Source organism: Impatiens glandulifera, chromosome 8 (assembly GCF_907164915.1).
Source record: "Impatiens glandulifera chromosome 8, dImpGla2.1, whole genome shotgun sequence".
NCBI classification, from domain to species: domain Eukaryota; kingdom Viridiplantae; phylum Streptophyta; class Magnoliopsida; order Ericales; family Balsaminaceae; genus Impatiens; species Impatiens glandulifera.
Genome location: NC_061869.1, coordinates 1,795,391 through 1,823,383, shown reverse-complemented (window position 1 = coordinate 1,823,383; position 27,993 = coordinate 1,795,391). Strand labels below are relative to the sequence as shown.

At 30.0% G+C, this 27,993-nt stretch overlaps 3 protein-coding genes across 3 annotated transcripts; 1 reads left to right on the top strand and 2 right to left on the bottom strand.

Moving 5' to 3' along the window:
• Positions 1-1,970: 1,970 nt before the first annotated feature.
• On the bottom strand, positions 1,971-6,860 carry LOC124911468 (CCR4-NOT transcription complex subunit 10). The gene is made up of 6 exons (XM_047451954.1): positions 6,449-6,860; positions 6,100-6,186; positions 5,278-5,406; positions 5,064-5,150; positions 4,675-4,746; positions 1,971-3,819 (listed from the first exon to the last, which is right to left on the bottom strand). Exons 1-6 carry the CDS (start codon positions 6,620-6,622, stop codon positions 2,209-2,211), a joined length of 2,160 nt encoding a protein of 719 aa, XP_047307910.1. The 5' UTR covers positions 6,623-6,860; the 3' UTR covers positions 1,971-2,208.
• Positions 6,861-8,323: 1,463 nt separating this feature from the next.
• LOC124912570 (telomere-associated protein RIF1-like) lies at positions 8,324-16,528 on the bottom strand. The gene is made up of 10 exons (XM_047453209.1): positions 16,308-16,528; positions 16,162-16,229; positions 15,323-15,384; positions 15,088-15,237; positions 14,251-14,427; positions 13,348-13,560; positions 11,154-12,790; positions 10,097-10,162; positions 9,621-9,690; positions 8,324-9,270 (listed from the first exon to the last, which is right to left on the bottom strand). Exons 1-10 carry the CDS (start codon positions 16,517-16,519, stop codon positions 8,659-8,661), a joined length of 3,267 nt encoding a protein of 1,088 aa, XP_047309165.1. The 5' UTR covers positions 16,520-16,528; the 3' UTR covers positions 8,324-8,658.
• Positions 16,529-20,926: 4,398 nt separating this feature from the next.
• On the top strand, positions 20,927-23,890 carry LOC124911524 (probable galactinol--sucrose galactosyltransferase 6). Its single transcript, XM_047452024.1, has 5 exons — positions 20,927-21,133; positions 21,216-22,486; positions 22,567-22,776; positions 22,857-22,991; positions 23,062-23,890. Exons 1-5 carry the CDS (start codon positions 20,981-20,983, stop codon positions 23,693-23,695), a joined length of 2,403 nt encoding a protein of 800 aa, XP_047307980.1. The 5' UTR covers positions 20,927-20,980; the 3' UTR covers positions 23,696-23,890.
• Positions 23,891-27,993: the final 4,103 nt, after the last annotated feature.

Sequence of the window (27,993 nt, the reverse complement as noted above, 5' to 3'; positions counted from 1 at the left end):
TCCAAATCACTACAGATTTGGTTCCTTCCCCCTTTGGTTCCTCTTTTTAGACAAATCATAAAAACAATACCTTTAATTTCTTCATCACCATTAGGAATGCATTATTAATCTAACCAACATATATGCAGGTTTTAAATTATATGATCATTGAAATGCTAATATTTATTATTAGCCAATCTTAACTCTTTGAACTCTTCCCCAAACAAAAATATTCTCAGATCATCAACCCAAACAATAATCATTGGATTTGGACATTCACATGACTAATTAGAACTCTTTAACTTGATCTTGGCATTTTTAGGGTTTCTTTTAAAGAAGAATCTTGTTTGATAAAGAAGAAGGTTTATTTAATATAAAATTTTAAATGTTTAAAATTTAATAAAAGTGAAAAAAAATATATTTTAATATTTTTATTGATAAATTAAGAGCTTGTATGATCTTGGTTTTTTTTTTTATTTGATTTATAAAAAATACAAAAACTGATTATTTGAGATTTATTTAAGACGAATTATTAAAATATTTTTTTTATATTTTAAATTTAATAAAAAAGTAAAATAAAATTATTTTAATATTTTATTGATAAATTAAGTGATTTAATGATTAAAAATAACACTAACGTAATATAAATATATATTTTTTAAAGTTTAATAAAAATTATGCTCAATCTCTTTTGGGTTTTTAAAAAAATTCAACCAAATTTAATTTTTCAAATAATTACTTTTCAACAATCACATCACTCATTTCATTAACTAAAATACTAAAATTTATATTTTAAATTAATATTTTTTATTTTATTGATATATATATCAATACCCTTTAAGTCTTTTACAAAAAAATAATCATTATTTTTTAAAATAATCACCCATCATTATTTTTTTCTCCTTCTAGATTTTTAAAAAAATTTTAATCCGAACAAAGCCTAAATTTTAAAAAGACATATATCTTTATCATATTTTCTTTTAACTTAATTTATTAACTAAAATGATAAAATATATTTTACTTTATTTTATAAAATTTAAATTTTAAATACAATTAACCTTTTATTTTAAATTAAAAAAAAAACCACCAAAATAACCAACATCAAACAAGCCCCAATATAATAGATCTTGGGCTTAGTTTGATTCAGTATCTTAAATATCCACTTTATTCTTACTGATGGATTTAGAACGTAGAAATTTGCATAATATTATCAAATGTCATTTCTGATTATTCAGAATTATTTTTAAGCATATTCGTCAAATTTAATAGACCTGTTTGATTCAGCTTTTACGTCTTAATGTAGACAATTTATTCACAGTCACAAAGTATTCAACGAATCAAATGAGGTCTAATTTTTTTAACATCTACATTTGATTGATTTTGGGATATTTTAAATAAAATTGAATTATGAAAATAAAAAAATATTTTGGATTATAAATATATTATTTGAGTTAAATTACAAAAACATTAATTTTATTTTATACTAAAATTTTATAAATAAAATAAAATAAAAATAATTTAAATGATAAAGAATAAAAAGTTATTTGAAAATAACTAAGACAATGGGTACCAAAAAAACATGTGTATCAGGTTGTATTCCAGACGGGTGGGAGATGGATAATTCAATCGGGGGTTCGAGGTTAGATTGAAATACCCATTACCCATGGCTCGGAGAGTAAATTTGAAATATCTGTTGGGTTCGGTGATAAGCAGTGATTGATAAACGGTTCCGAAACTCCTACTAGATTCAGGCAGTAAATGATTGATAGTAAATGATTGATAATCGAACACGAAATTCATACATCAAAATAGCTAACACATACCTAGAAGTCTTTGTTCGTGTTTTCGGGATGGAGATTAAATAAGAGTAGGGAATGAATAACGATATCGAAATCGAGTACCAATACAGTACTTGACATCCCTAAAAATAACCCAACATCAAAATTGAAAGTGCAGCAATATAAACTAGTCAAGCAAATGAAACAAATAAATGAAAAATGAAGCTACATGTCTATATTAAAATTTGAAGAAAATAAAATAGTTCACTGATCTGCTACCAATTTAAAAATAAAAAACAGTGACTAATCACAAAACCTTAAACCATCATCAACATCATGATCATCATCATGATCATGTAAATTGCTAGAAAGACAGAACAAAATCGAAATCCTTACTCTCTTGTCTGTCTGTAAATAAAAGTAAATGTTACAAAATGTAAACCCTAAAAACCTACCATGATCCTTTTATCTCCAACTTGCTTGGTAGGAACCTAGCATGGCTACTTTCTTTCAATCTCGCAAGACCTTCAACCATCCTACCACTCGCTAAATCGACATAGACGGCAGTTAGAATAATTTCCGGGTTATTAGGTATCATTGTTAATGCTTTCATTACAAATCGCTCCGCCTGCTCCAAATCTCCCTGTACTGCCAATAAATACGCTAAGCTCGCGTAAAGAGTCCCACAAGCCTCTTGAGGCTCGAGAATCACAACATTCGATTCCACCCTCCATTTCTGACAATCATCGTCAGTATATGGAACTTCGAATTTCCCACCTTTAGATAGATACGCTAACAAATGCTCAGCTGCTTCCTTAGGCCGGTTTAACAAACAGAGCGATTCCGCTGCATATACATTTCCAAGAAAGATGTTAATCTTAGAACAATCTGGAATTTGCAGTAGAGATCTCGCATTCGTCAGTGCTTTCAAAGGGTTCCCTAGTTCTAGCTCTACATATGATAGATCGACAAGAATAGCTTGTTTGATCATTATCAGCTCGTCTGATTGTTCTTTTGCATCTAACAAACATAAAGCATTTAGCAAACATTGCTTTGCCAGGAAAATCGTAAGTTCAGGCTGTTTATCATTTCCCAGAACCCAACCGCTTCTGACAAAGTCTGACACACCATCTTCCACAGAAATTTGCCTCCACTTACCTTGCCCGACGACATGAAGTTTAATTTCCGACTTTTCGCGATTCAGAAGTCCCTTCTCGAGCGCCATTAGACAACATTCAGCAATTCGAAGCCACAACAGGGGCTTATTATGGTAGATTAAACTAGCCTTGTGGAAACAGCGTGCAGCAAGCAATGGCTTCCCGCAAGCCAAGTACTGAAGACCGCAATTATAGGTTATCTGAAGAGATTTGTCTTGAGAGAATGTCGAGAGCGTCAAGGGCTTTTCCTTACGGAGAAGCGAATTGTTACTCAGAGCTCTGGAAAAGAATATAGAAGATGTATGGTATTTTCCTAGCCGATAATAGATGCATCCAAGGTTGTTATTGTAAATACTCGATGAAATCATCCCCAGTTCTGTCCGATTATTTGACGCCATCAGAAGCTTGATGGATTTTTGGTAATTGCCTCGAGCGGATTCAAGTTGGGACTTTAAGATAAGTGCAATGGAGGAATCTTGCTCGCTTGCTATATTCATTGACATCGCGGTCTTAATTTCGCGTTTAGCGCTTTTGAGATTCCTGACTAACAGAAGAAACCGGACCTTGTATAAATGAAGCTTAAGCTTGAGTTCATTAGTAGAAATGTGTTTATCCGATTGGACATCATTGGTCATTAGGGTTCTCATTGTACTCTGTCCATTCATGTCAATTGTCCAAATCAGGCTTTCAAGATTCTCTTCAGATAAGGTTCGGGATAAAAGGATTTCAGATGAATTCCCCGTAACTGCTGCTGAATCATCATTGGAAGTATCTGAGATGGTTGTATTGATTGGTAGGGAAGAAGACTTGGTTACTGTATTGGAAGATTGTTCCTGAGCTGAATTTCCATTATCAGTTTGACCAGTGACATTACAATAAGCTTTATCCACATAGTTGATAACATCCTGGATAGAAATTACAATGGAAATATTTATCTTTGCATGAATTATACATCCCACTTTCAACATGAAAGAAATAATTATAAAATTCTCAAGTAAGAATGGCTAATCGATGAAAAAGGAACTAAAAGGGATAAATCAGCCCCCAAAGCGATGGAAGACCAAATTAAACCTAATATTACATGCTCAAGAAAATATTCAGGAGCTGGCCTTGTTTAATCTAGGGTTATTTGAATAACCAAGTGATTATTTCCAAATAACCTTGTTTGATGTAAGTTAGAGAAAATTTCTCCCCACCCCCACATGTAATTTTGAACTCCCTTGTGTTCTTGTTTTTAATGAAAGTTGACATTTTTCAGAAAACAAAATGTAGGTTATTGAAAATCAGTCATTTAGGTAAAAAACATTAAGGACATAAATAATAATGAAAAAATAAAAATAGAGGGTATTGGACAGTGAGTTATTTGAATTAATCTCAAATAACCCGCATCAAACAAGGCCATACTAACACTTTAGAGAATCAGTGGTGACAATGCACCAAATCATATATTAAACTGCAAATCACCTGTAAAACCTAACCCATATTGAAAAAGGAAGGTGGAGCATGAAAAGCTAGACTTTGATATTTTTGTCATATCACAGTAAAAGATAAAGTAGAGAGTCTAATATCATTTCAATTTCACGTTACATTGAACACCAGAGTTCAAAAACATAATACAGTTCCAGTTAGAATGTGATGAAGACGCAACATGAAACATAACATATGTGATGGTCATTAACAAATCTTCATGGTTGTCAGGTCTTGAGCAATCAAGTAAAGTAAATACATATCAAGCAAAATTTAGAGAAGTCGCAGCTTACAATGAACTTCGATAGATCCGGCAAAGCAAGTAAGACATCCAGGAATAGAAGGCAAATATGAAGGGCAGTTGACTGCAATGAAAAAGGTAGGGTATAAGCAAGAGAACTAACACATAATTACACAACCATAATCAATAACTTATTTTTAATTTTTTAGGCTACATCTTTTTTTCCCTAGAGAGGCTAGCACAACATCCCACTGTTATGAACCCCACTTCAATCAAGGTGTTCCTAATTGGAATCGAACCTAACACCTCGGTCTCTAGTTTAATAATCTTACCACTTGAGCTATATCTGTCTGGCCCAAAGTGAGATGGACAAAAAAATCTTAAAATTATCCACAATAGTATTCTTTTACCCAAATTCAGTCCTAGTAATGCTTGCCTTACCTCATCAACTGGTTCAATCTTCTGATACAAAGTATCCAGAATGGTGCATGCCTTAGCATATTCATGAAGATGAAATAAGATAACAGCCTGCCAAGTTTCCAAGAGCCACCAAACCAAGAAATCTCAGTATAATGGAAGTGATGAAAAAGTCATTTAAGCAAGCTTCCACTTGTAAGAAATTTAACAAAATTAAGCCAAGCACAAAGTAACATACTATATTTAACATCAATACTGAACCAGCTTGCAAATTAGTGGCCTTGGATCCTGTAACTCCTTTAGTTCCAGAATTGCTACCAGCCTCTACTTGTTCTCCAGATACGCAACCAAGTTCCTCACTTCTTTTCTGGTATGCAGCAAATAAACATCTGAGTTACTAATACTTAATATCAGAGCTAGACAAGAAATAAGATTGCACCACATATACAACACTGCGTAGTCGGTGTAGGGTATGATTTTGCCAATAATTTAAACCTCCATCAGAATCAAAATATAGATAATAAAAGACATGATAGATAGTTATATTCAACAATAGCATAACCATCTAGCAGGCCTTGTAATGAAGGGTTATCCCATATCATTCAAATCATCAACTAAAATACCCTTCTAAAAAATCAACTACAGTTCAAAGGGAATATTGGACAATACACACAAAAAACCCGATAATATCACATCCCTTATCAAACAGGGTTTTTTCACTTGATGTTTTTACTTCCACTTGCTTCGTTAAAGCTTCTTAGGAATCTGTTTAGCTATGGAATTTCGATTATAACCATAAAACAAGCTGCATCCTTATTCAAACCCCATATGTCATCTTCATTTAGTTTATACATCAATTTTTCCAAAATTCCATGATATGCAAATATCAAGTTATATATTAGAAAAGATGCCAACACAGTGGAATATCAGTTTCGTTTTAAGATTGTCATATAAAAGACCCAAGTTCAGATAGAATCATTCAAAGGAAGTCTCGTGGTTTTCAGACTATCCATATTTGTGTCTCTTTCATAAACAAAACACACATCATATCAAAACTTACCTTGATACTACTGAGCACTTCAAGTAACTTCTTAGGATCTGAACATCCTTCTTGAAAGTATTTTGCTATAGCAAGATTATGAAGAACCTGGAGAGTAGAAACTGCAAAAATCAGAATCACAAGAATATACAAGACTAAAAGGGAAAAAAGTTGGAACTTCAAGGTATAATATCAACCTCAGAACTCATTTACAGACTGAACATATACATGATAGGCCTAATTTACATGATATTCAGAGCTAAAGTTGGACTTTAACCACTTAAAATTCTTCAAATTTATCATCCTAGAGTAGCTTTAACCTAAAAGTTTGATATCAAAATCAAAAACTAAAAACAACAGCAAAAATGACCTGTGGATCGTCTTCTTTCTTGAGCAAGAGTTGATTCAATACATCGACACATTCAGCGAATTTCCCCGAATGAAATGACAAGATAGCATCCTTAGTTAACGCCGCTCTTACATATAAATCTTCTTCATCGTCCGCCGAATAGGTAACATCTCTCCTTGCGTCCTTGGAATCCATTACAGATCGAACGGTCGATGGTCAAATTCAGCAATACCTAGCTTTGTTCAACACTAAGAAACAATCCTTAAGCTCAATTTGAGACAAATTGGAAATGGCTTGCATATGAAACCCTAATGAAGCATCATCTCGATTATATATAATATATATATATATATACGTATATACAATTAATGACTGAAACTGAGAGAGAGTTCTCACTTTACGGATAGAGAGAGAGAGAGAATCCAGATACTGAAAATCCCTACAGACAGAACCGACCTAAGTGAAGATGCTTATTAATTTAAGGAAAAAAAAAAGTAAGATTATTATTAAGAAAATATATTTTTAATTTAACAAGTTAATATAGTAAATTTCATTCATTTGAGTTATGTTAACATTATGTAAGATAAAAAATTCATTATTTTGATCAATTTTTTTTTGAAAACTAAAACAATGTTTTTAGATGGGTGTATATTTAGCTCATTGTTTAATTGTAATAGATATTTGATTAATGTATTATCTTTTAGATCCGATAATATATAATTTAATTGACGAAAAGATAGGTAAAACAAAATTGAATAAATCAAATTTAATAAAAAGATCGAACGAAATAATTATAAACCGTCTAGTTAAAAAATTATAAATAGATGAAACTATATTATAAATCGATTTATAATTTTCAAAAGAACACAGTGTTTTGATATTTTTTTAATATATGTTTTCCTAGTCTTAGTGAATTAGAGTCTTGACACATCTTTATTATTTTTTATATTTAATTTTTTTTTTTTTTTTTTAAACCTTTATTTTTTTATATTTAATATTTTTTCCTTTTTTTTATAAACCGATCTAACTAATTTTAACCTCGACCAAACCAAACTGATGTAAACAAACTAATTACAACTATAATTGAGATATGTTCATTAAGAAAAAAAAAATACATAAAAAAAAATATGAGAGTATTTCATATTTATAAATTATTTCTTTATTTAATCAGATTTTCACGCTTTCTAGCTTTACTCATGTAATGAACTAGTCTTAAAAGTAATAAATATTTGGTCATATGTTTTGTCCAACAAAATAAATAAATAAATATCTCTTTATTTATTAACCTAACAGGAAAGGCAATATAGAATAAATAGCTCCACAAAAAATCTATCTAATATGATGCAACATGATCCAAATCAAACAGGTATAATAGCAATTATATGAAATATTTGATCACAAATTTGGAAAATAATGTTGAAAATCTAAAGGACTACAAATTGATTAACATAGAATCATCAATGTGACAATAAATGAATACAAAGAGTTCATGTCAAATAAAGTGATGAGTTAAAAAAAACATTGTAGTTATGATGTATCTTCTTGTTGAAGAGAAAAACAAAACTTATGGCTAAATCTATGAATAAGAAAGACATTAATTTTATCATATAACAAAATTTTAGCTTCAAAACATTGAACTAGACAAGAAATTCTCATACTAGAAGCCTAAACCAATAATAAGGGAGAGGATACTCTACCCTGGAATTGGAATGTTATTAGGCATTCCGATGTAGATTGATGTGACATGAGGTCACAAGCCAATTAGGGTAGCCCAAGTGACAAAATGTCTTACCTAAGAAACCATAAAAACACTCTACTTAAACGAGATCGTGTATGTGGGGTCATGATAGTCGATAAACCAAGTCACAAAAGAAAAACTAACGTCGGTGGCAATGGTTAAAATCACCATTACAAAAAACTACATTTTTTTTAAGCAAATTTGTATTTGTATAACCTCCTTAAGTTAAGGCACTTCATAGTTCATTCTATATATTTGGACAGATTACATAGCTTGAAAGGTACACCAATAATCAAAAACCAAGCTCGAATAGCAAATTATATACATACATGTATTGCTTTTCAGAAACGCACCTCGATTAATCCCTGAGGGAGGCTATCACAATAACCCATTGTCAATTCTTCATCATGATACCTCACTTCAATCATATGCTTATTTCAGAGTGGTAAGACTTTCCTTTAGTTCAAATATCTAATAACTGAGCATGATGGATTCATAATCTGAAATCTTGCGAAGTTTCGTCCCCTTGAGAGAAATCTGCACTGGTGTATGTCCTGATCCCCGGTCCATGTCCACTGCTATCCCTTGTCCGTCCTTGCTGAGCTCGTCTCACTTCTTTCTGATGCTCAGTTAGTTCTAAAAGCCTTTTTCTTTTACCCAATGAAAACTCCTTATCCACAAACTCAACTCTTTTTGAACTAATTTTCTGTGTAGCATTAACCATATATAATAACCTTGTATCTGTTGTTGTAGACTCTTGACATTTAGTCTGAGTGTTTTTGCAAAGTTTTATTTTCCTGCTCCTTGAAAGTTTATCCAACACAGGAAGTAAGCTAGGTGGATAATCTAATTCCATATGTTCTCCATAAGTGGAGTTCCAGAATTTGATTGTGGGGCACGAGATGGAGGGATTCGAGTGGTCGAGTGTTTGCTCGAGGAGAGCTGCTTGTTTTTCGAGGAAGGTAGAATTAAATACTATTGGTGGATGACTTCTCTGCAAGCAGTTAAGGGTTTCAGTCCACAGCAATTGAAGATTGCTAATTATGCTGACATTTTGTGTTGTTTCCGACCACGATAACCACTCGATCAAGGGATCATATGAGACCTGAAATATAAAGTTTCAAAGAAAAAAACAATCAAGGAGAGAATATCAATGGAATGTGAAGGAACAGTTATTTATTTGGCCTCAAGAGCTTATTTGATTTGGGGATATTTGAAAACAAAACTAGGTATATGAAATCAAATTCTTGTTTGATGAAAAAGTGGATTTTTTGTGTTAAATTATTCAAATGTCTTTTTGTATTTAAAATTTAAATTTAATAACAAAAAAGGTGAAGGGTATTTCTATTATTTTGATTGATGAATTAAGTGATTTGATGATTCAAAATAACCCAAGATCAGACAATAATGGCTAGAAAATGTAGATATTGTGAGAAGGGAAAATGATCTATCCACCTTGATGAATGAAAGGATATCTTCCTTCAAGTAAAGGCTGCTGACAAAGTGGGTAAGTGCGCAGAAAACCCTGTAAATTGTCACATTTAATGCTATTAAATATACAAGAATTCATAATCTTTCACAAGTTTAAATAGTTTGCATAAGTGAGCTTTTCGTCTGGGACTTCATTTGGCTGAAAATTTCCAATTGAATAAGGTTCAAGTGGAATCAGATTGCCAAATTGCTATTGATTGTTGTTTAGGGCGATGTATTATGTGGATGATCAATCCGGTTGTGAAAGACATCAAAGAAGTTCTAGTAAGAAACCACGATATAAGTTTTACTTGGATTTCTAACAATGCAGCACGTTGGGTTGATGATAGAAATATGGTTGACTTAATTTTCCAAAAATATTTCTTGACATTGTTGTAGGACTCTTTAGGTTGCCATGTAATATAGCAGTTCTTGATCAAAATACATAAAAAAAAACTTACCTTATTGTTACATCAAGGCCTGCAAATGAAGCTTTATCTTCCTTCATGTATAACAAGCTCATGGATCTGTCCAATTCCATAACCAATCAGAGAGAACTTTACAGTAATTACTTTGTGAACTAAAAATGGAGGAAATTTGGGAAATTTTCATTGAACAGCAAGAATACAGAAATGAACTCATTCTAGAAATAAAAGTAGATTAGTTTTGGTATGCATTTTTTCATCTTGATTATGATCTCAAAAAACTACATTGTTATATTTGTCAGAAAACATAATGATCTAGAAAATAATTTGGATCATTATCTAAAAATTGGACAGTTTGAAACACACATTTTAGGTCTGAGTTTGAATGAGAAAACGTCAACAAATTTACTAATCTTATGTCTAACTAAGTTCAGTTTCAAAATGTCATCTAATCTAGAACAGCATCAGCATGGAATACTTGAAAGAAAAAAAAGTGTTTTCAAAAAAAATTATTGACGGTTTCTTATCCAGATCCAAACCAAAAAAGTGCTTCCAAATGAGACCATGTCTATACCAAATGAAACGAAAAATCAGAATGTAATCTGGATCTGAAACTTCTTTCATTAAATAGTAGTTTTGAAATAGTTATACAACAGTAAAAATCCTTTACAACTAAAGGAAATAGTTCCTTCAAAACTACTATCACTTTGAAATTCAAGATTGAAATAAGCAGATGTAGTCACGAGCCAGTAATACAAGAATGATGATATAGTTTGCATGATAAATTATGGTTAAACTTCCCTGTGAAATGTGAAAACTAAAAATGAGCAAGAAAATGAACCTCCTTATATGGGAGCATACAATGAAGAAAGTGTGATTCATATTAAACTCTTCTTTTTAGAAGCTCATAATGACAAATAATGAAGTCACCCTTCAAATGAAAGACGAGGTGGTGAGAATTGGAAAATAAGTAAATAATAAAGCTATTTAGTAATTGCTACTTATTTTACTCATTTCCTGGAATCTACTTTCCTTTAGAGAAATTGCCTCAAAACCTAAGCACTTTACATGGTATTAGAAATAAGGCACTGACCTGGCAGAGAATTCCAAGATATTGTTGATATTACTTGATCGCTCACGCTCACCTCCATCTTTGTTCTTACTTCTTTCTGAGCTACTTGCAGAAAGTTTGATATGCTCCAGAATAGATGCCACGGTATTTCCATATAAAGAAAGGACATGAAAATTCAGGTTTTCATCACATAAATCAAGATCAGAAATACATTCTGTCATGTTTCTCAAAATTGATACCAAGTCATCCGCAAAACCATTTAAAATGGAGCTCTCAACAAGTGAAGCGCAATTAGCAGAGATGTATAGTAGCTTCCATGCATTAACAACTTGTTCGAACTCAAATTTACATTCAGTAGACTTCTGAGTGTTCAATTCCTCTAACAAGGAACATACGGCAAAAGGGTAGGCCAGAACATGCAAGATACCAGTGTAGCCAGGAAGATCAGAATGTTGTTTCAACAGAGAACTGTTCTTTGTTTCATCTATGAAGTCTTTGAGGCCATTTGCTATTGCTGTCCAAGCCTTTAAATAGGAAAATCCCATGTGTGAATTGATCAAACCAGTAACGACTTGGAGAATTTCAGATGGCCCAAAAGAAAGTAACAAAAATTTAAAATATTTGCTAACTTTCTGCAGATTGGATTCTTCCTTCATGTATTTGAAACTTGATCTGAATACCCCACAGAAGTAGAATGTTGTCAAGTAACCAATAGGTGAAACCTTGTTCATGTAGGTGGTACAGCTAAAAAGCCTAAAATGAACTACCTGGCTCAGCTTAGTCTCATTTATCGACTCTGAATTGGAAATATTATCTACATCTAGTGCCAACTTATAAATAGGAGAACCAAGAATTGATGGTTCTAGCTCCTCAATGATTGCCTCTACAATCTGAAGCAAAATACTATACGAATCATTATATTCTCCCATTTCTTGCTTTGAATCCTGAAATATTTTCTTGACAAACCCTAAAAGTGAAGTCAAGAAGAGCATGACGTCATCATAATTAGTAAGTGGATTTTTCAGGACATTTTGAGCTCCTTTCAGGATGGTTCTAAAGAGCCTTAGTGAAGAATCCAGTGCTAATTTCTTGACTTTCTCTGAGGCAGTCACGACTGAACTTTGACTAATGAGAAGGTGAACCATCTTTATGCAGAAGCCCAAGTCCCTTAGATCCCATGGGGACCATTTGATAGGGTAGTGTTTCAACAGACTTGGACAAGTACTTGGAGCCTCAGGGCTGGAAGTTTTCTCAAATTGTTTACTCAAATGATTCTCAACATGTTCGCTTCCCATCAGGATATAATCATCAAGAAGATCTAGGCAGCCATCCCATAACAAAATAATATTAGAGTCAGGCCCAACACTGAAGATAGCTTCGATAATAGGCTCCAAAACTGTTTTCCTCACAGAAGGATAATTGACGTACTTGTCAAGTTTGTGCAACAGATAACACCATGTATTAATGCAGGATGAGTGAACTGAAAGATCTAATTTGCTGGACAAAATTCCCTTCAAGGGTGTCATTATGAGCTTTATGCTCTTTGGATATCCATCTTCCACACCGTCCTGGATCTCAAGCTCAGATGTAGTATCAGTACTAGTCCTAAGAGATGGTCTTGCAAGAAAAAGTGCATCAATAAGGCCTTCCCATGCTACCTGGAAAGTCAAATTACATTATGAACTAGAGCAGAGAAATCAGGACCTCAAAATTCAAACACTCATCTCAAAACTGTGTATAGGCAAAAATATCAATTATGTAGAATTCTAGAAAAAGTCTTAAGCAATAGGCCAAGTAAATATATATTGCAAAACTCAATTGTTCATTTCTTATATTATTTCCTTTGATCCGCAAAGGTGGAAATTGCTCAAGCTGGGAGGCCTTTTAAGTTATTAAGGAAATTTTGGATTTTATGTATATATCCATACTTTGTTAGATAGCTTTTCTTTTGCATAAAGGACCCACATGCGAATGTTTTTTTGTGAGACAATGTTGTGCTCGAGCAGGCCCATTTTGTAACTTTTTGACGCAACCCCCCTCAGCGTCAACATATGATTAAATCATCCTTCATAGAAAAACTCAGGCTTCAAATGTGGGACAAACAATTGACAGGTAGATATAAGTTCATTGTTGTATGTTCAGGATTAGGAAAGAAAACATTCGCAGCCAGTCAGTTATCAACAAAACATTCATAAACTAACAGGTGACATTTTACCATTGAGGCAATTTGGACTCGTGGGTCCACATCTGAAAATGTCTTCTCAGGGACTTTAAGCATTTCATTGACTAGATGTCTATTCTTCACAACATATGGTCCTAAAAGCCGAATATACCATCCCCAAGCTTGAATAGCTTGAGTCTTCAAGCCAAGCTCTAGCAAAGACTTCATCCCAGGCAGCAATTTTTTCTTCAGGTCTAAGAGAAGTGCCTATTCAGAAATCATGAAGTCACAATCAATGAAACATGGTTCAGGAACACCACACATTGAATCAAATTATCAACTGTATCATGACTTTGATTTTTTTAATTAAGCTCATTGAAAACAAAATTTTCAGTTTCAATATTACAGTTTGCTTTCACAACAAAGGCATGAAAGAAGCAACACCCTTGATGCAGAAATAAAAAACTCTCACAAACCAACCGAGAAAAAGAAGAAAACTCTCATCACAACTTCCCTTGCTATTCATAATCTCCCAACCATCACTGCATGTTACTATTTATCAATTAACAATTACATTATAAAAAATTATCAAATAACAAGAGAACTTGCAAGCTAATTTATCTCACTACTAAAGATGGATAATTTGAGAAGAAAACTTGAGTTCACCTATCAAACCCCAAGAGGCATATTCAATTGAATGTACATTTTGCCTATAAAAAATATAAATGGATAAAATCATGCTATAATTAGCATAATCCCCATAATATTCCAACGTTGATCAGTAACATGTCCACATCTCTAGATATGAAGCTGAAAGCTGTTTCTGTAAAGCAAGGTTTCAGTGACTAATGATCTATGGACTTATTATCTCCTGAACGTGTAAGTGAGCTATCATCTTTAAACCAGCAAAGAGAATTCTTAACAATGGACAGAAAAAAGGCACATTAACATCACTACCTTAGAAAGTGTTAAAGGAGGAGGATATATTGTAGATTTAATCTTCAACAAGCATCTCTCTGACATATCCCTCAGACGTTTGTCAGGACTGATAATCCCTCCATAGACTTGAGGAGCCCATATACTAGAGGCATGCCTCATCTCTTCTTGCACCTGACTTGCCAACTTAACCACAGCCTATAGTAGCAAAAAAAATACAGGCTCAAATTCAATGTTGAATTTTAAACTGATTGGTGTTTATATGATCAGGCATATATGTCATGTATATCCATAAAAGAACTTTATATATTTATGATTTTTAAACCTGTTGGCAGTCAAAATATTGAGTTGGAAAACATGGATCAAAAATCAAAATCCAGCATATATTTACAGAAACTGTTTACAAATTTTTCTGTTGTAGCTACAAGTAATGTGTTTTAGTTTCATTGGTTGCCCTTCTTTTACGTCTAATATTTTAGACTAGATTTTACCCTTGCATTGCAGATGAAAAAAATTAAAATATTTCTAAGGCTTTTAATATAACCACTAGCAGAATGAACTTCATGAAGAAAAAGGTATCTAGCAAGCATACATGCAACAAGTCTGACCAGCTTAAGAAATATGAAATTAGCATATGCAGTCAACCAACTGCATCACAAAGAAAATCCTGAATCCGAGTTTAGCTCTTAATATGTGAACAAATGTTATAAATTTGATAGACATAGAGGAGGTTAATACAAATTTCTAGAAATTAGCAGCTGGACAAAGAATTTAATCAACCAATAATGTTGTTATGGCAGTGATTCTCTTGTGCCCTATCAAATCACGTGAAAGGTAAATGTAGGCATAATAATGTACCTGCATAGCCTCAAATGTAGTGGAGAGGGAAGACATGGGATTGTTCAGTGCGTGAATAATTGCCTTTAGCAAAGATGGAAAGTTGGCGGCTAGATGTAATGAGTGAAGCTGCTGGACTGACAAACACCACATCCCTAAATTACAAACAGACTGCTCACCCAGGCCAACATTCCATAAGATTTGTATATTCTCCTTAAAAAGAGGAACAAAAAAGCAATATAATCTAGTAACATACCTTGATTTTGGTGGCTAGGATTACTTTAGCCAATGAGGTCAGTATCAGACTGGCATCATTTCCTGCAATATTTAGGAATAATCACTTTGGAGTTGGAATCTGGTGTTCGTACAGCTACTGTTACTTCCAATACATCAAACACCGATTTATAATGAAATACATGTTACATTGTCAAAATCTCCCATGTGCATCTCTTAATGATCATCAAATGTAATGGGTCGTATTAATGATTGTAACCAATTTAAGCAGCATGAGTTCCTCTTGTGAAACACATGCTCCAATGGATGACAAATTCAAGTGAATGCCACATTAAGTTTTATTTTGATGTTTTATTCTAAGCTCTTCTCCTATATTAGTTGTTGATATGATTGATGAGAGTTTTTATGTTGATTCCATAATGACAGTTGTTCTTCTTGTCTTTGTTTATACCCTATAATTCTAGCATCCCAAACTAAGACGTTAGGCATGCTTATGGAAAATTATTAGAACACCAAGATTCATTCTGGCAGAAATCCAGAGACCAGTGTCTTCAAAAGTGCCTGAAATATTTAACTTTGTGTTCCCATTATCAAGTCAATAGATTACGGGATCTATATCCACTACTGCCACTAAGTTTTATTTTTAAGAAAATCAACAAATTACTAGACCTAAGTATTCCATCTGACATTAAGTACATTATAGATAATGGAGCTTGGTTTCAGTGAACTTTTAGTTTTCAGAACCAAAAGAAGGTCTTTGAGAACTTACAAGCAGGAAATTACTAAATCAACAAACAAATTGAAAGAAATAATGAATTATTGAAGAGCGTGCAGTTATGTCAAAAGCATAAATCATTCTACCAGTGAACGATGACACCAGTGATGGATGGTAAATCATGAATCCCAGGCACTTTAACGCTTGTACTGCACTGAACAAATCAACACATACAAACAGATTCAGCTTCAATTGGATACAAAATGGACATACATACACATATTATACTCACATTTCTTCATCCAAATCGGTTATGTCGGAGAGAATATAAGGGAGAAAATCCGGTGCGGAATCCGATATAAGTTTAATACAAGACGGATCGGCGCCGGAACACGACTCCTCTTGGAGATTTGAGAAAGTGGAATACGCGAAGGACTTGTTTGATTTGGAATTTGATGATAGATGCGATTTGAGTTCTTCAAGCTTCATTGAAAAATTCGCCATTCTGTTCTTGTTCTCGGTTAGGGTCTGTAGAATGGAGCGGATAATAGAAACCTAATTTCCGAGCAAAAACTCTTCCCGCCAAATAATAATAAATTAATAATATTCATACAAGATAATTGAAAATCAAAATAAAGAGTTCTATTTTCATATTATATTTATTTATTTTAAAAATAATAGTTTAACTTCTTTTCTTGGACTGTCTTTCATTCAAAATTTATTTTCACTTAATACTTAATAGTCAAGAATTTTTTTTCTTGGACTGTCTTTCATTCAAAATTTATTTTCACTTAATACTTAATAGTCAAGAAAATAAATTAACTTATTGTAAATGTACATACAAGTATAATAATATTTTAAATTAATATAATAAATATTTAATAATATTCAAAATAGAAAAACTAAAATATTAATCTACTAAACATAATTTATTTTTACCTTTTTAATGATTTTCAACAATAATAATTATCCTATAAATATATAAAAAAATAATAAAGAATTTTTAGATACCAAATATATAAATATATTGTGACTTGTATTTAATTCTCATATTATATATATATATATATATTTTATTTAGTTTTTTTAATAAATAAAAACTATCCTAACACCCCACTACACTCCACTGTCTATATTTTTTAAAATATTTCAAATTACCTTTTATTTTTAATATATATATAAATAAATAGAGGAATCAATATTATTTATAATTATTAATATATAAATAATTAATATAACAAATACAATATATATATATATAAACAACAACAAAATTCAAAAAAATGAATATATTTAACCATATATTTTATAATTGCTAAACAAAAATAATTAATGTTATTATTTTAAAAAAATATTAAATTATTACTAACAAAACTTTACTGAATTTAACATTAAATAAAAAAATAACTTAAAAAATATATAATTATAAAAATATTATAAATTAAAAAAATAATAATAATAACTAAAATTAATGAAAATAAATAATTTAATAAACAAAAAAAATTTTATCTTCAAAAACATATATAATAATGTCTAATTATATACATCATTTTAACTCTAAACGGTTTACTTTGGGTTTGTAAAATAACCTAAACAAAATTAATAATATCATTTTTAATCAATCACATCACTTATTTCACTAACCACAATATTAAAATACTCCCTATTTAAAATTATTATTATTTATTTTATTTATATATATTAATATCCTTTAAATTATTTTATCAAAATTAATCTTTACCTCCTCAAAATCATCAACAATAATTATTATTATTTTCATTCAATTTTTTCTTAAACCTCAATTAATAACCTTTCATAAAAAAAAAATATATATATATATATATATATAATATTAGATAAACAAATAATTAATATAGAACTTAATACAGACAAAATAAAAATAGTTCTACTTATTTAATGAAATATAACATTATCCAACAAAATATCTTGTCCATAATTCATATTGATTCTAAAACAGATCCGATAAAAAGTTAAAAATTAGTATGGAGTGATACTCATTTTGGGATAGTAATTTATCTAATATATTTTACATTATTAATGAAGTTATAATAATATGATTAAATATCCACATGTTTATATATTTATATATATATATATATATATATTAAATATAAAAATAATTAATTAATTAAAAACTTAAATAACTTAGTTTTTAATTTATCAATAATTTTTTTTTTAAAAGCTAATAAAAAAACTTAAAATAACTAAAATTAAATAAGTCTTAGAGTATATTTTGATTTATTTAGATTTAAATCTTATTATATATATATATATATTTATAATAATAAATTTATTTAATTTATCAACTAATATCAATTTTATATTTAAATATAACAAATATTTTAATAATTAATTTAAATAATCTTACATAATTAAATTTATTATCATGCCATTTTATATTATCTATTTGTACATGTGAAAATTTAAGTTTTTTAATATATACTTTTATTCAAATAACCCAAAATTAATTAACCTCTTAGACACATTAAACTAATCTAAAACAATTTTGTATTAGCTAAGTTATATGAATGTAAATTAGGTAATTATATTTTGTAAGAATATATAATTAGACTAAATTAAAATTTAATTTAAATAAAATATCAAACATGCATACATTATTCCTCACTGTTGTTCTTGTTTAATTTTAAATTATCTATTTTTTTTATATTTTTATAATTTTAATAATTTAATTAATTAAAAATTATTTTTTTTTTTAACAAAAGTTTAATTATAATTATAGTTTATGTTTGAGTAATTTAATTTATTAAATATCAAATATTCTAACTTTTAATAAATAAAAAAATTTAATTTATAATTGATATTTTTTTCAAATAACTCAAATCATACATTCTAGTATAAACGGTGATATTTTGCATACGTGGTCAACTTAGAAATCAGTAGCATCGTAAGTTGGTGAACTAACATGTATTCAATCCTCCCCATCCTGATAAGAGGGTGCGTTGTTCAACGCTGGAGACAACGTGTTAACTCACCCACCGTTTGATCCTTTGATCCTAAGTGTGGTCAATTCATCGCCGTTGGATATCAGAAACAGAGTATGTACAAGGGGGAGAGAGAGGAGAAAAGTCCAAATCGACATGTTATGGGCTCGGTCGGTTAAAAACAAAATCGTTGTCTGTGTTTTTTTAAAACTATCTACAAATAACAGTATCTGTCACAACTGTTTAAAATTAAATGAAGTATAATTTTCAAAACAAAAACACCTCGAAACTTACGTTAAATTTTGGAATCCGGTCCACAGTATGTTAGCGGTGTTGTCGGATAAGATTATTAGGCCTGGTTTGGAATTTTATAATTTTATAATGATTTTTTAAAAATAAACTTAATAATGTGCCTGAAGAGTGCTTTACTTTTCTTATGTTAGGCACAATCTCAACAGTGTGGTAATAGTGATGTCAATAGTGTGTAATAGCAATGTTAACACAACACCACATATTTATTTTAAAAGTGATAATTTAAATAAAATAATTATTATACACAAAAGGTAATTTTAATTGTTTTTATAAATAGATTTATTTTTATTTTAAAAAATCATAACTTTAAATTTAAAAGAGTAAATTTTAAAGCAAAAAAATAAAATTTATATCTTAAGTCAAAAATAAAAGGGTAAACCTAAATTTAAAGAGATTAATAGTTGAAAATTTTAATTTATCATTGTTATTTCTACTATCATAATTGATTTTAAAAATTAATAAAATAAAAAGAAAGTAATTTTATTTATTGAAAAATATAACTGAATTAGATAAAAATGTGTTTAGATGAAAAGTGAATCATCCTTTTTAATGTTTTTTATAATTTTGATTTTTTTTTTTAATAAAAGTTTATAATATTTTTTCTGTCCAAATGAAAATAAAAAGTGAGAAAAATAAAATGTTTTTATATAATTTAAAAGAAATATTTTTTTTAGTTATTCACATATTAAAATTAAACCCATGTAGTTCTAACTTAAATTTTTGTACAAGTTTGTTGTTGAATATTCTAAACCCGTGAACTTTGAAAGTGTCTCGAGTCTTTGACTATATATTATACTTTATTAATTCCATATTATCTACAACTAATTTTTCTTATTTTATATTTAAAATGTTATCTTATATTCAAGAAATTTTATATTTTGTGTTAATATTATATAATCTAAAATTAAATAACTAATATTGTATATCAAAGGTTTATTATTATTATTATATTTCATTATTTAGATTAAACTAAAATTTAGATATTTTTTTTTCAAATATACTTATATTATTTCTCACATTTATTTTTAGTTATTTTAATTATTAAATTTAATTTATCAATTATTATTTTTTTTTGAAAATTTATCAATTAAATACTTATATTTATTATTATATTTTTTATAAAATTTTAATTACAATTACTTTTTAACTTTCAACAATCTCAAACATCCCGTTATACTATTATAGATTCTTCACCGTACTATCGTCTTAAAATTATATGAGTATCGTTTTGGAAAGTTGACAAATCCGATCAAAGAGCTCATTACCTTTTTGAAAGATCTTAGCACAAGTTAATTTTGAGAAGTTGGTAAATTCATTAGATTTAAACGAGTTTACTTTTCTTAATATAATTGCATTGATGATTTTAATTTTTTTTAGATATATAAAATATTCCACTTTTCAATTAACTTTTCATGATAAAAGTTAGTATAATCAAATAAATATTTTTCAAACAACTTTTCATCATAAAAGTTAGTAAAATCAAATATTTTATATTAAATCTCGATATCATCGTAAGTTGGTAAACCCGCATGTATACAATTTATCCCTGTTTATGATAAGAGGATGTGTAGACGATGAGTCGGAACCTACGTGGTTACCTAATCTACCGTTAGATATCTGTACAGAAGTATGGTCTTATTGTTTGAATGGAGAGAGATAGAAATAAGCTTGGAATCGCCATTGGTTGGGGATGGTGGCGATCCATGGCATCATCTTCAATTCAATTCCAACTATAAATACCTCTTATGGGTCCTCTCTTCTCACATCATCTTCTTCACTCAAATCAATTGGCTTCTCAAAGAACACACAGCTTAATTCATTGCCGATTGCTTCTGTTCATCAGGTATATCCAAATTCCTCTAACCCATATGAATTTTTCATAATAAATGTATGTATATGTGTCTAATTTTACTGGGTTATTGTAGATGACGATTAAACATGTGGTACGGATTGCTGATCGGAGATTGGTGGTGAAGGATAGGACGATCTTGAACAATGTTCCTGAAAACGTGATAGTAACGCTTAGTTCAACATCTACACCGGCGGAAGGAGTTTTTTTGGGTGTGGCTCTCAATAATGAGAGTTCTAGGCATGTTGTTTCGTTGGGAAAATTGATTGACAGCCGGTTTATGGCTAGTTTCAGGTTTAAACTATGGTGGATGGCACAGAAGATGGGGGAAAACGGGAGAGATATACCATTAGAGACGCAGTTTCTATTGGTGGAGACTAAAGATGAACCTGTTGAATCGGAGAATCAAACTGTATACTATACTGTATTCCTTCCTTTAATTGAAGGACCATTCAGGTCATGTTTACAGGGAAATGATGAAGATGAACTCGAACTCTGTATTGAGAGTGGAGATGTTTTTACTACTTCTTCATCTTTTGCTCATTCCATGTATATAAGTTCAGGAACTGATCCGTTTGCAACCATCACAGACGCAATTGCTGCAGTGAAATCCCATCTTGGAACATTTCGTCAGCGCCATGAGAAGAAACTTCCAGAGATTGTTGATTATTTCGGTTGGTGTACATGGGATGCGTTCTACCAAGATGTAACCCAAGAGGGTGTCGAGGCTGGCCTCGACAGCCTGACTGCTGGCGGTGTGCCTCCTAAGTTCGTCATAATCGATGATGGTTGGCAATCGGTTGGACCTGATCAGCTATCTGTGGAAGATAAGCCTGCTATGAGGCTGACAGGGATAAAAGAAAACGAGAAGTTTCAAAAGGAGGAGGCTGGAATCAAGAACATAGTGAACATAGCGAAAGAGAAGTATGGGTTGAAGTATGTTTACGTCTGGCATGCGATTACTGGGTATTGGGGAGGTGTTAGACCTGGAGTGAAGGAAATGGACCACTATGAATCAGAGATGAAGTATCCGATTGTTTCAAATGGTGTGATGAAGAATGAACCTGGTTGGAAAACTGATGCAATGGCGGTTCAGGGTTTGGGATTGGTGAACCCGAAACAAGCTGAAAAATTCTATGATGAACTGCATAGTTACTTGGCTGAGTCTGGAATTGATGGAGTGAAAGTCGATGTTCAGTGCATATTGGAGACGATGGGATCAGGGTTTGGTGGGCGAGTGGAGATAACGAAACAGTTTCATCAAGCTCTTGATGCTTCTGTGGCTAAGAATTTTCCTGATAATGGCTGCATCGCTTGTATGAGCCATAACACTGATGCGCTCTACTGGTTAGTGATTATTAGTTTTACCTGTACATATCCTTGTAAACTGTTTATGTCCAGAGATTGAATCTTTGTTTGGTTGCTAGCTCTAATCAAACAGCTGTGGTGAGGGCGTCTGATGATTTCTACCCGCGTGATCCAGTTTCGCACACGATTCATATAGCTTCAGTTGCTTACAACAGTGTCTTCCTCGGAGAGTTCATGTTGCCAGATTGGGACATGTTCCATTCCTTTCATCCAGCTGCTGAGTATCATGCATCAGCCCGAGCCATCAGCGGTGGACCTGTCTATGTCAGGTATGCAATCAAACAATCAATCCTAACTGTAATTGTGTCTGTTTTCTATAATGACTGATGCTCTGTTTTTTTTGGTTCAGTGATGCTCCAGGGAAACATAACTTCAGTCTCCTTAGGAAATTGGTTTTGCCGGATGGATCCATTCTTCGTGCCCGTCTACCAGGACGGCCCACAGTAGATTGTCTTATGACTGATCCTGCCCGCGATGATGTTAGGTAAATAACCCATATTTGAGTTTTTTCATTTGGTCTAAAAGAAATTAAAATTTGGTTTTTGGATGTATAGTTTGTTGAAGATATGGAACATGAACAACTATACTGGAGTTCTTGGAGTCTACAATTGCCAAGGTGCAGCCTGGAACACAACTGAGAAACAAAACACATTCCACCAGACAAAAGCCGACACAACATTAACCTGCTTCATCAAAGGCAGTGATGTCCATCTCATCGCCGAATCCTCAGTTGATGATCCTAACTGGAATGGAAACTGTGCATTTTACTGTCACAGGAGCGGCGACATCACAGTCCTCCCCGAAGATGCAAACATTTCCTTATCCCTGAAGATCCTTGAACACGAGATATTCACAGTTACCCCAATCAAGGTTCTGTCCTCTGGTGTCAGTTTCGCACCGTTTGGTCTCGTGGAAATGTACAATGCGGGTGGAGCCATTGAATCGCTGGAGTATGAAACTGGGTCGGTTGGTGTTGTGAGAATTGAAGTGAAGGGACGCGGTAGATTTGGGGGTTATTCATCTGCCAAGCCGAAACTATGCAAAGTGAATTATGTTGAAGTGGAGTTTGAGTATGAATCTGGATCTGGGTTGGTGAGTGTGGGGTTGGATCATATGCCAGAATTTCATGTGGGGTCGGATCGTATGCCAGAAGAGGGGTTGGTTCATTTTGTTGAGTTTGAGTTTTGATTATTATATGGTTGCATGAAAAAGATGAGAATTAGACAGACTTGGGGATATGAGAGTTTAGAGGGAGTTCTTCATTAAGTGTTTTTACTGTTTTAGTAATCAATCTACTTATAATGTGTTCAGTATACTAGTATTGCTGTTACCTATAATTTCATCAATAAAAATGAGAGTTTACCAACTTGTTTTTATCTACCACATATGACTCATGTTCTTTTTTTGGTAAGTTCAGCACCACAAGTTTAAACCCTATACGGTCCCATATGATATATCTACACATTCGAGCCTTATACAGTAAAAATGACTCAACTACAAGTTCGAACCCTATATAATAAAAATGACTAAAATTCGAGTCTCATATATCCTACCAGTTTAATCCTATTGAATCTGTTCTATTCAAACACCTTTACATTTGGTTCCCAATTCAAAAGAGATTCAACATTTGACAATGCATTGTGAACTTCTTAAAAGACATGAGAGTGAAAGATAATTTTGGATCCTGTTTGTTTTTATTTTCTTTGTTGAAATAGTGTTTTGTTAAAAAATAATAAATACGGTCCAAGAACAAATCAGTTAAATATTTAAGTTGAAATCAAATTAAACCATTAATAATAACCAATTTTAGCTGTCAAATTGTTAAACTAAAGAAGGGACAGGTCAGGATTATTATTGCCAGCTAGAAAGCCCACTTAGTCACATCAAACCCACATTACATGCCCATAAACATATCATATATTATCCTTATAACATGGTTTATTAAATAAAATAATTGACAACAATTAAACACAAACATATTTATTTCAATTGTCTCCATTTCTTGGGTTTATTTATTTTTATTTTTTTCGTAGATGTACTTACGAGAATAGTATGTCTCCAACAATAATAACTCTCATTTAACTTAAATAGTTATAAATAGAAAATCGAGCATTTAGTATTTGATGAATTTATTTAGAAATAATTTTTTTTTTAAAAAAATTAACACAGATACAAATTCAGATTATAATAGATGATATTTAAGAATTGAGTTTACTGATTTCATTTTTTTTTAAGGTGACAAATATTAATATAAGCGGTTAACTAACATAATAAGAAAATTATGAATATACACTAAGATAGCCCAATGATGAAAGTTAATTTAAAAGACTAAAATGCCACCAGTGTCATTTTTGGGTGTCATAATTCATTAAAAAAAAAGAAAATTATGAATATAATATTATACTCATATTAACTCAATCCTTAGAGGTTATTTGCTTAGAGGTTATTTGGATTGTTTTTTTTTTAAACCTAAAAGGTCATAATTCATTAAAAAAAGAAAAGAAAATTATGAATATAATATTATACTCATATTAACTCAATCCTTAGAGGTTATTTGGATTTTTTTTTTTTTAAATCTAAAAGGAGAAGAAAAATAACGATGAATGGTAATTTTAAGGAGGTGATGATTATTTTGGGTAAAAAAATTTATAAGGTATTGAAATATATAAATAAAATAAAAAATATTTTAATATTTTGATTAATGATTTGAGTGATGTGATAGATAAAATAGTAGTGAAGTGATGTTTGATTTTCTATGAATTTTTTTAAAATTCATATTGAACAAGGCCTTAAATTATGAATATATAAGTTTTCACTTAATATTTAACTCATGTTATTTTTTTTTTTAAATTATGAATAAATAATTTTTGGGGTATCTTTCATATTGAATTAGGATGTCATTCATATACTAGATTCCTATAGGTACTTTATTTTTGTTTGTTTGAATTTACCATGATAGCTCGTCTTTTAAGTTACCATGTCTATTATATTACCGGATCGACTCCAATTTAATTATTTTTAGGCCTCGTTCGGTTATGGGATTTTTAAAAAATTAAGAGAGAGAAAAATTGAAGGATGAGAAATGATTCTGAGGAGGTAATGATTAATTTTGGTAAAAAAACTTAAAGAGTATGAATATATATAAATAAAATCTAAAATAATAATTTAAATTATAAAGTAATTTAAATTAGAAGATATTTTAGTATTTTGATTAATGAAATAAATAAGGTAATTAGTGAGAAGTGATTGATTAAAAAATTGATTTAGTTTGAATTTTTATAAAAATTCAAAAGGAACCGGCCTTTAAAGACTAGTCTATGAATTCGAATAAATGTCTCACACATCCTTAATTTATTTGTTATTAATAATATATATTTTCAAAAACTTTAAAGAGAAATTAATGTTCCTAAACAAATTTGTAACAAATAATTTATTTTATAGTGGGGTAGTCCTTCACATGCTACCATGTGAGTCTCTCTTTTTGAATCATAAATAATTTCAACAAACTAAAAAGGGTTTCCTAGCTTTATAGCTTTTCTGAGAGGGTTAATTAATCTTAGTAACACTAAGTATTTTATTACTTTAAAAATCAAAGACTTCTTGAAATTTATTTGTTATATGTCTAAATCCAATTAGATTATAGACAATTTTTCAATAAACATAGTTTATAAATATATCTTATTATGCCGATTTTACAAGACATGTTCTCAAAAGAAACTAAACACCTATGACTTTCCGTTTGAGAAGTTAGTTTAATCCATATTTATACAAGTGTGTGTTTTTCTTATCAATTTATCGTTAGATTTATATTAATTTCATAAATGAATGATAATAATAATGGATAAATAAATTAAATAAAATCCACTTACACTAAATATATATGATTTAACGGTGAAGTTTAAATTAACATTATAAATAATTAACAAATATTAAATACATTTTATTGCTATTGTAACAATAATAAATTTATTGTTACTATTAATTGTTATTGATAGTTAATGCCAACAACAATTGAAACTATATAACGTGAATATGAAATGTCAATATAAAAAAAAAATGTATGTATCTGGATAATGAATTAATGAATAATTTATTTTTAATAGTTTAATTTTCAGCAATTTATATTATATCTTCACTTTAACTCCTTTTATTACATCATGTCATCTTTTTGACTTTAGAATTCCAAAAAGTCTTTTATTTCTTTCACTAATTAATAAAAAAAAAACATTTTATGCAAGTTTTTGGATGTAAATTAAATATAAGAAATGAATAAATAAATAAAAGAATTGAACAGTTTCATGTGCAATTGGAGATCATAACACAGTCTGTTGGATCTGGAAGACAATGAAGCATCCATCCCATATTCCCATTCTCTTCTTATAAAATATATTAAAATCTTCATTTTTCAAAAAATATTTATATTTTTTATAAAGAAAATTAATCAAAGTAAAATATATTAAAAAATAATATTTTGTCACTGTCACATTAAAAAATTCAAAAATAAAAATCTAAAAACAAATAATATAATAATATATTTTAAGTATACAATTTCCATGTCATTTTTGCTTTATAAATAATTTTTATTTTTATTAACTTTCTTACATATTTAGTCATTACATTTAAATTAACTAAAAAAAAGTGAAACAATTTTATTTGTAAAAATCTAAATTTTAATTTCTTATAAACCACTAAGGTAGAAAGACAAAAAATAAGCGGTCATGATTGTGGGTGTCATGCTAGTTCTTATTAATTATAAAAAAAAAATAGTTTAATTTTATAAAAAAAACTAAATATAAACAAAATTAATAAAAAAAAATAAAAAAATAAAATTGAAAGATGAGATACTTATATATCCAACTAGTTGGTAGATAATAAAAGATAAAAAAAACTTAATAATATTTTTTTTTTCTTTTTACTCTTTTCAATATTTTAATATGACTGAATTAATTAAAGGACAAGTATCAACATTTATTTTAAAGCCTATGACATAAGATTTTGAATTTATGAACTTGTATTGTATTGATTTTTGTCACAAATTTAACTGTAATAGTTGACTATGTTATCCATATTTTCTGCTATTTTTATGGAATCTTTATTTAATAAAAAAATAGTCATTTTTTTATTATAAAAAAGTAAGTGTGTTTTTACTATTTTGTATGCGTCAATGTTTTTATATATGTTGTTTAATGTATTATGTCTTTTATAGGTAAGAAATCAACCACTAAATCAATATTAACAAAGCTAGATATTTTAGATCTTGTTAACTTATTAAATTTAAGATTATTTCAAAATAATCATCTAAAACTTATTTCATTTAAATAAATATTCAATTAAACAATTAAAGTGTCATGTATATATAATTAACTTAGTGATTAAAATATCAATTTTTTTTAACAAAAAATAATAATTAGACACACTATTCCAAAAGTAAATAAATTTACTCAAATATTCTTAAATATAATTTAATTCAACATCATAAATAAATT

Bases quoted from the DNA above. Each gene is read 5' to 3' on its own strand.
- LOC124911468 (XM_047451954.1), bottom strand. From the start codon at position 6,622: ATGGATTCCAAGGACGCAAGGAGAGATGTTACCTATTCGGCGGACGAT. The intron at 5,407-6,099 runs GTAAGTTTTGAT...GCTGCATACCAG, and splicing joins AAGTGCTCAGTAGTATCAAG to AAAAGAAGTGAGGAACTTGG. The intron at 3,820-4,674 runs GTAAGCTGCGAC...ATTTCTATCCAG, and splicing joins CGGATCTATCGAAGTTCATT to GATGTTATCAACTATGTGGA.
- LOC124912570 (XM_047453209.1), bottom strand. From the start codon at position 16,519: ATGGCGAATTTTTCAATGAAGCTTGAAGAACTCAAATCGCATCTATCA. The intron at 15,385-16,161 runs GTAGAATGATTT...TAAATATTGCAG, and splicing joins ACTGGTGTCATCGTTCACTG to GAAATGATGCCAGTCTGATA. The intron at 10,163-11,153 runs GTCAGTGCCTTA...GGAATTGGACAG, and splicing joins ATCTTGGAATTCTCTGCCAG to ATCCATGAGCTTGTTATACA.
- LOC124911524 (XM_047452024.1), top strand. From the start codon at position 20,981: ATGGTGGCGATCCATGGCATCATCTTCAATTCAATTCCAACTATAAAT. The intron at 21,134-21,215 runs GTATATCCAAAT...GGGTTATTGTAG, and splicing joins CGATTGCTTCTGTTCATCAG to ATGACGATTAAACATGTGGT. The intron at 22,777-22,856 runs GTATGCAATCAA...TTTTTGGTTCAG, and splicing joins GGTGGACCTGTCTATGTCAG to TGATGCTCCAGGGAAACATA.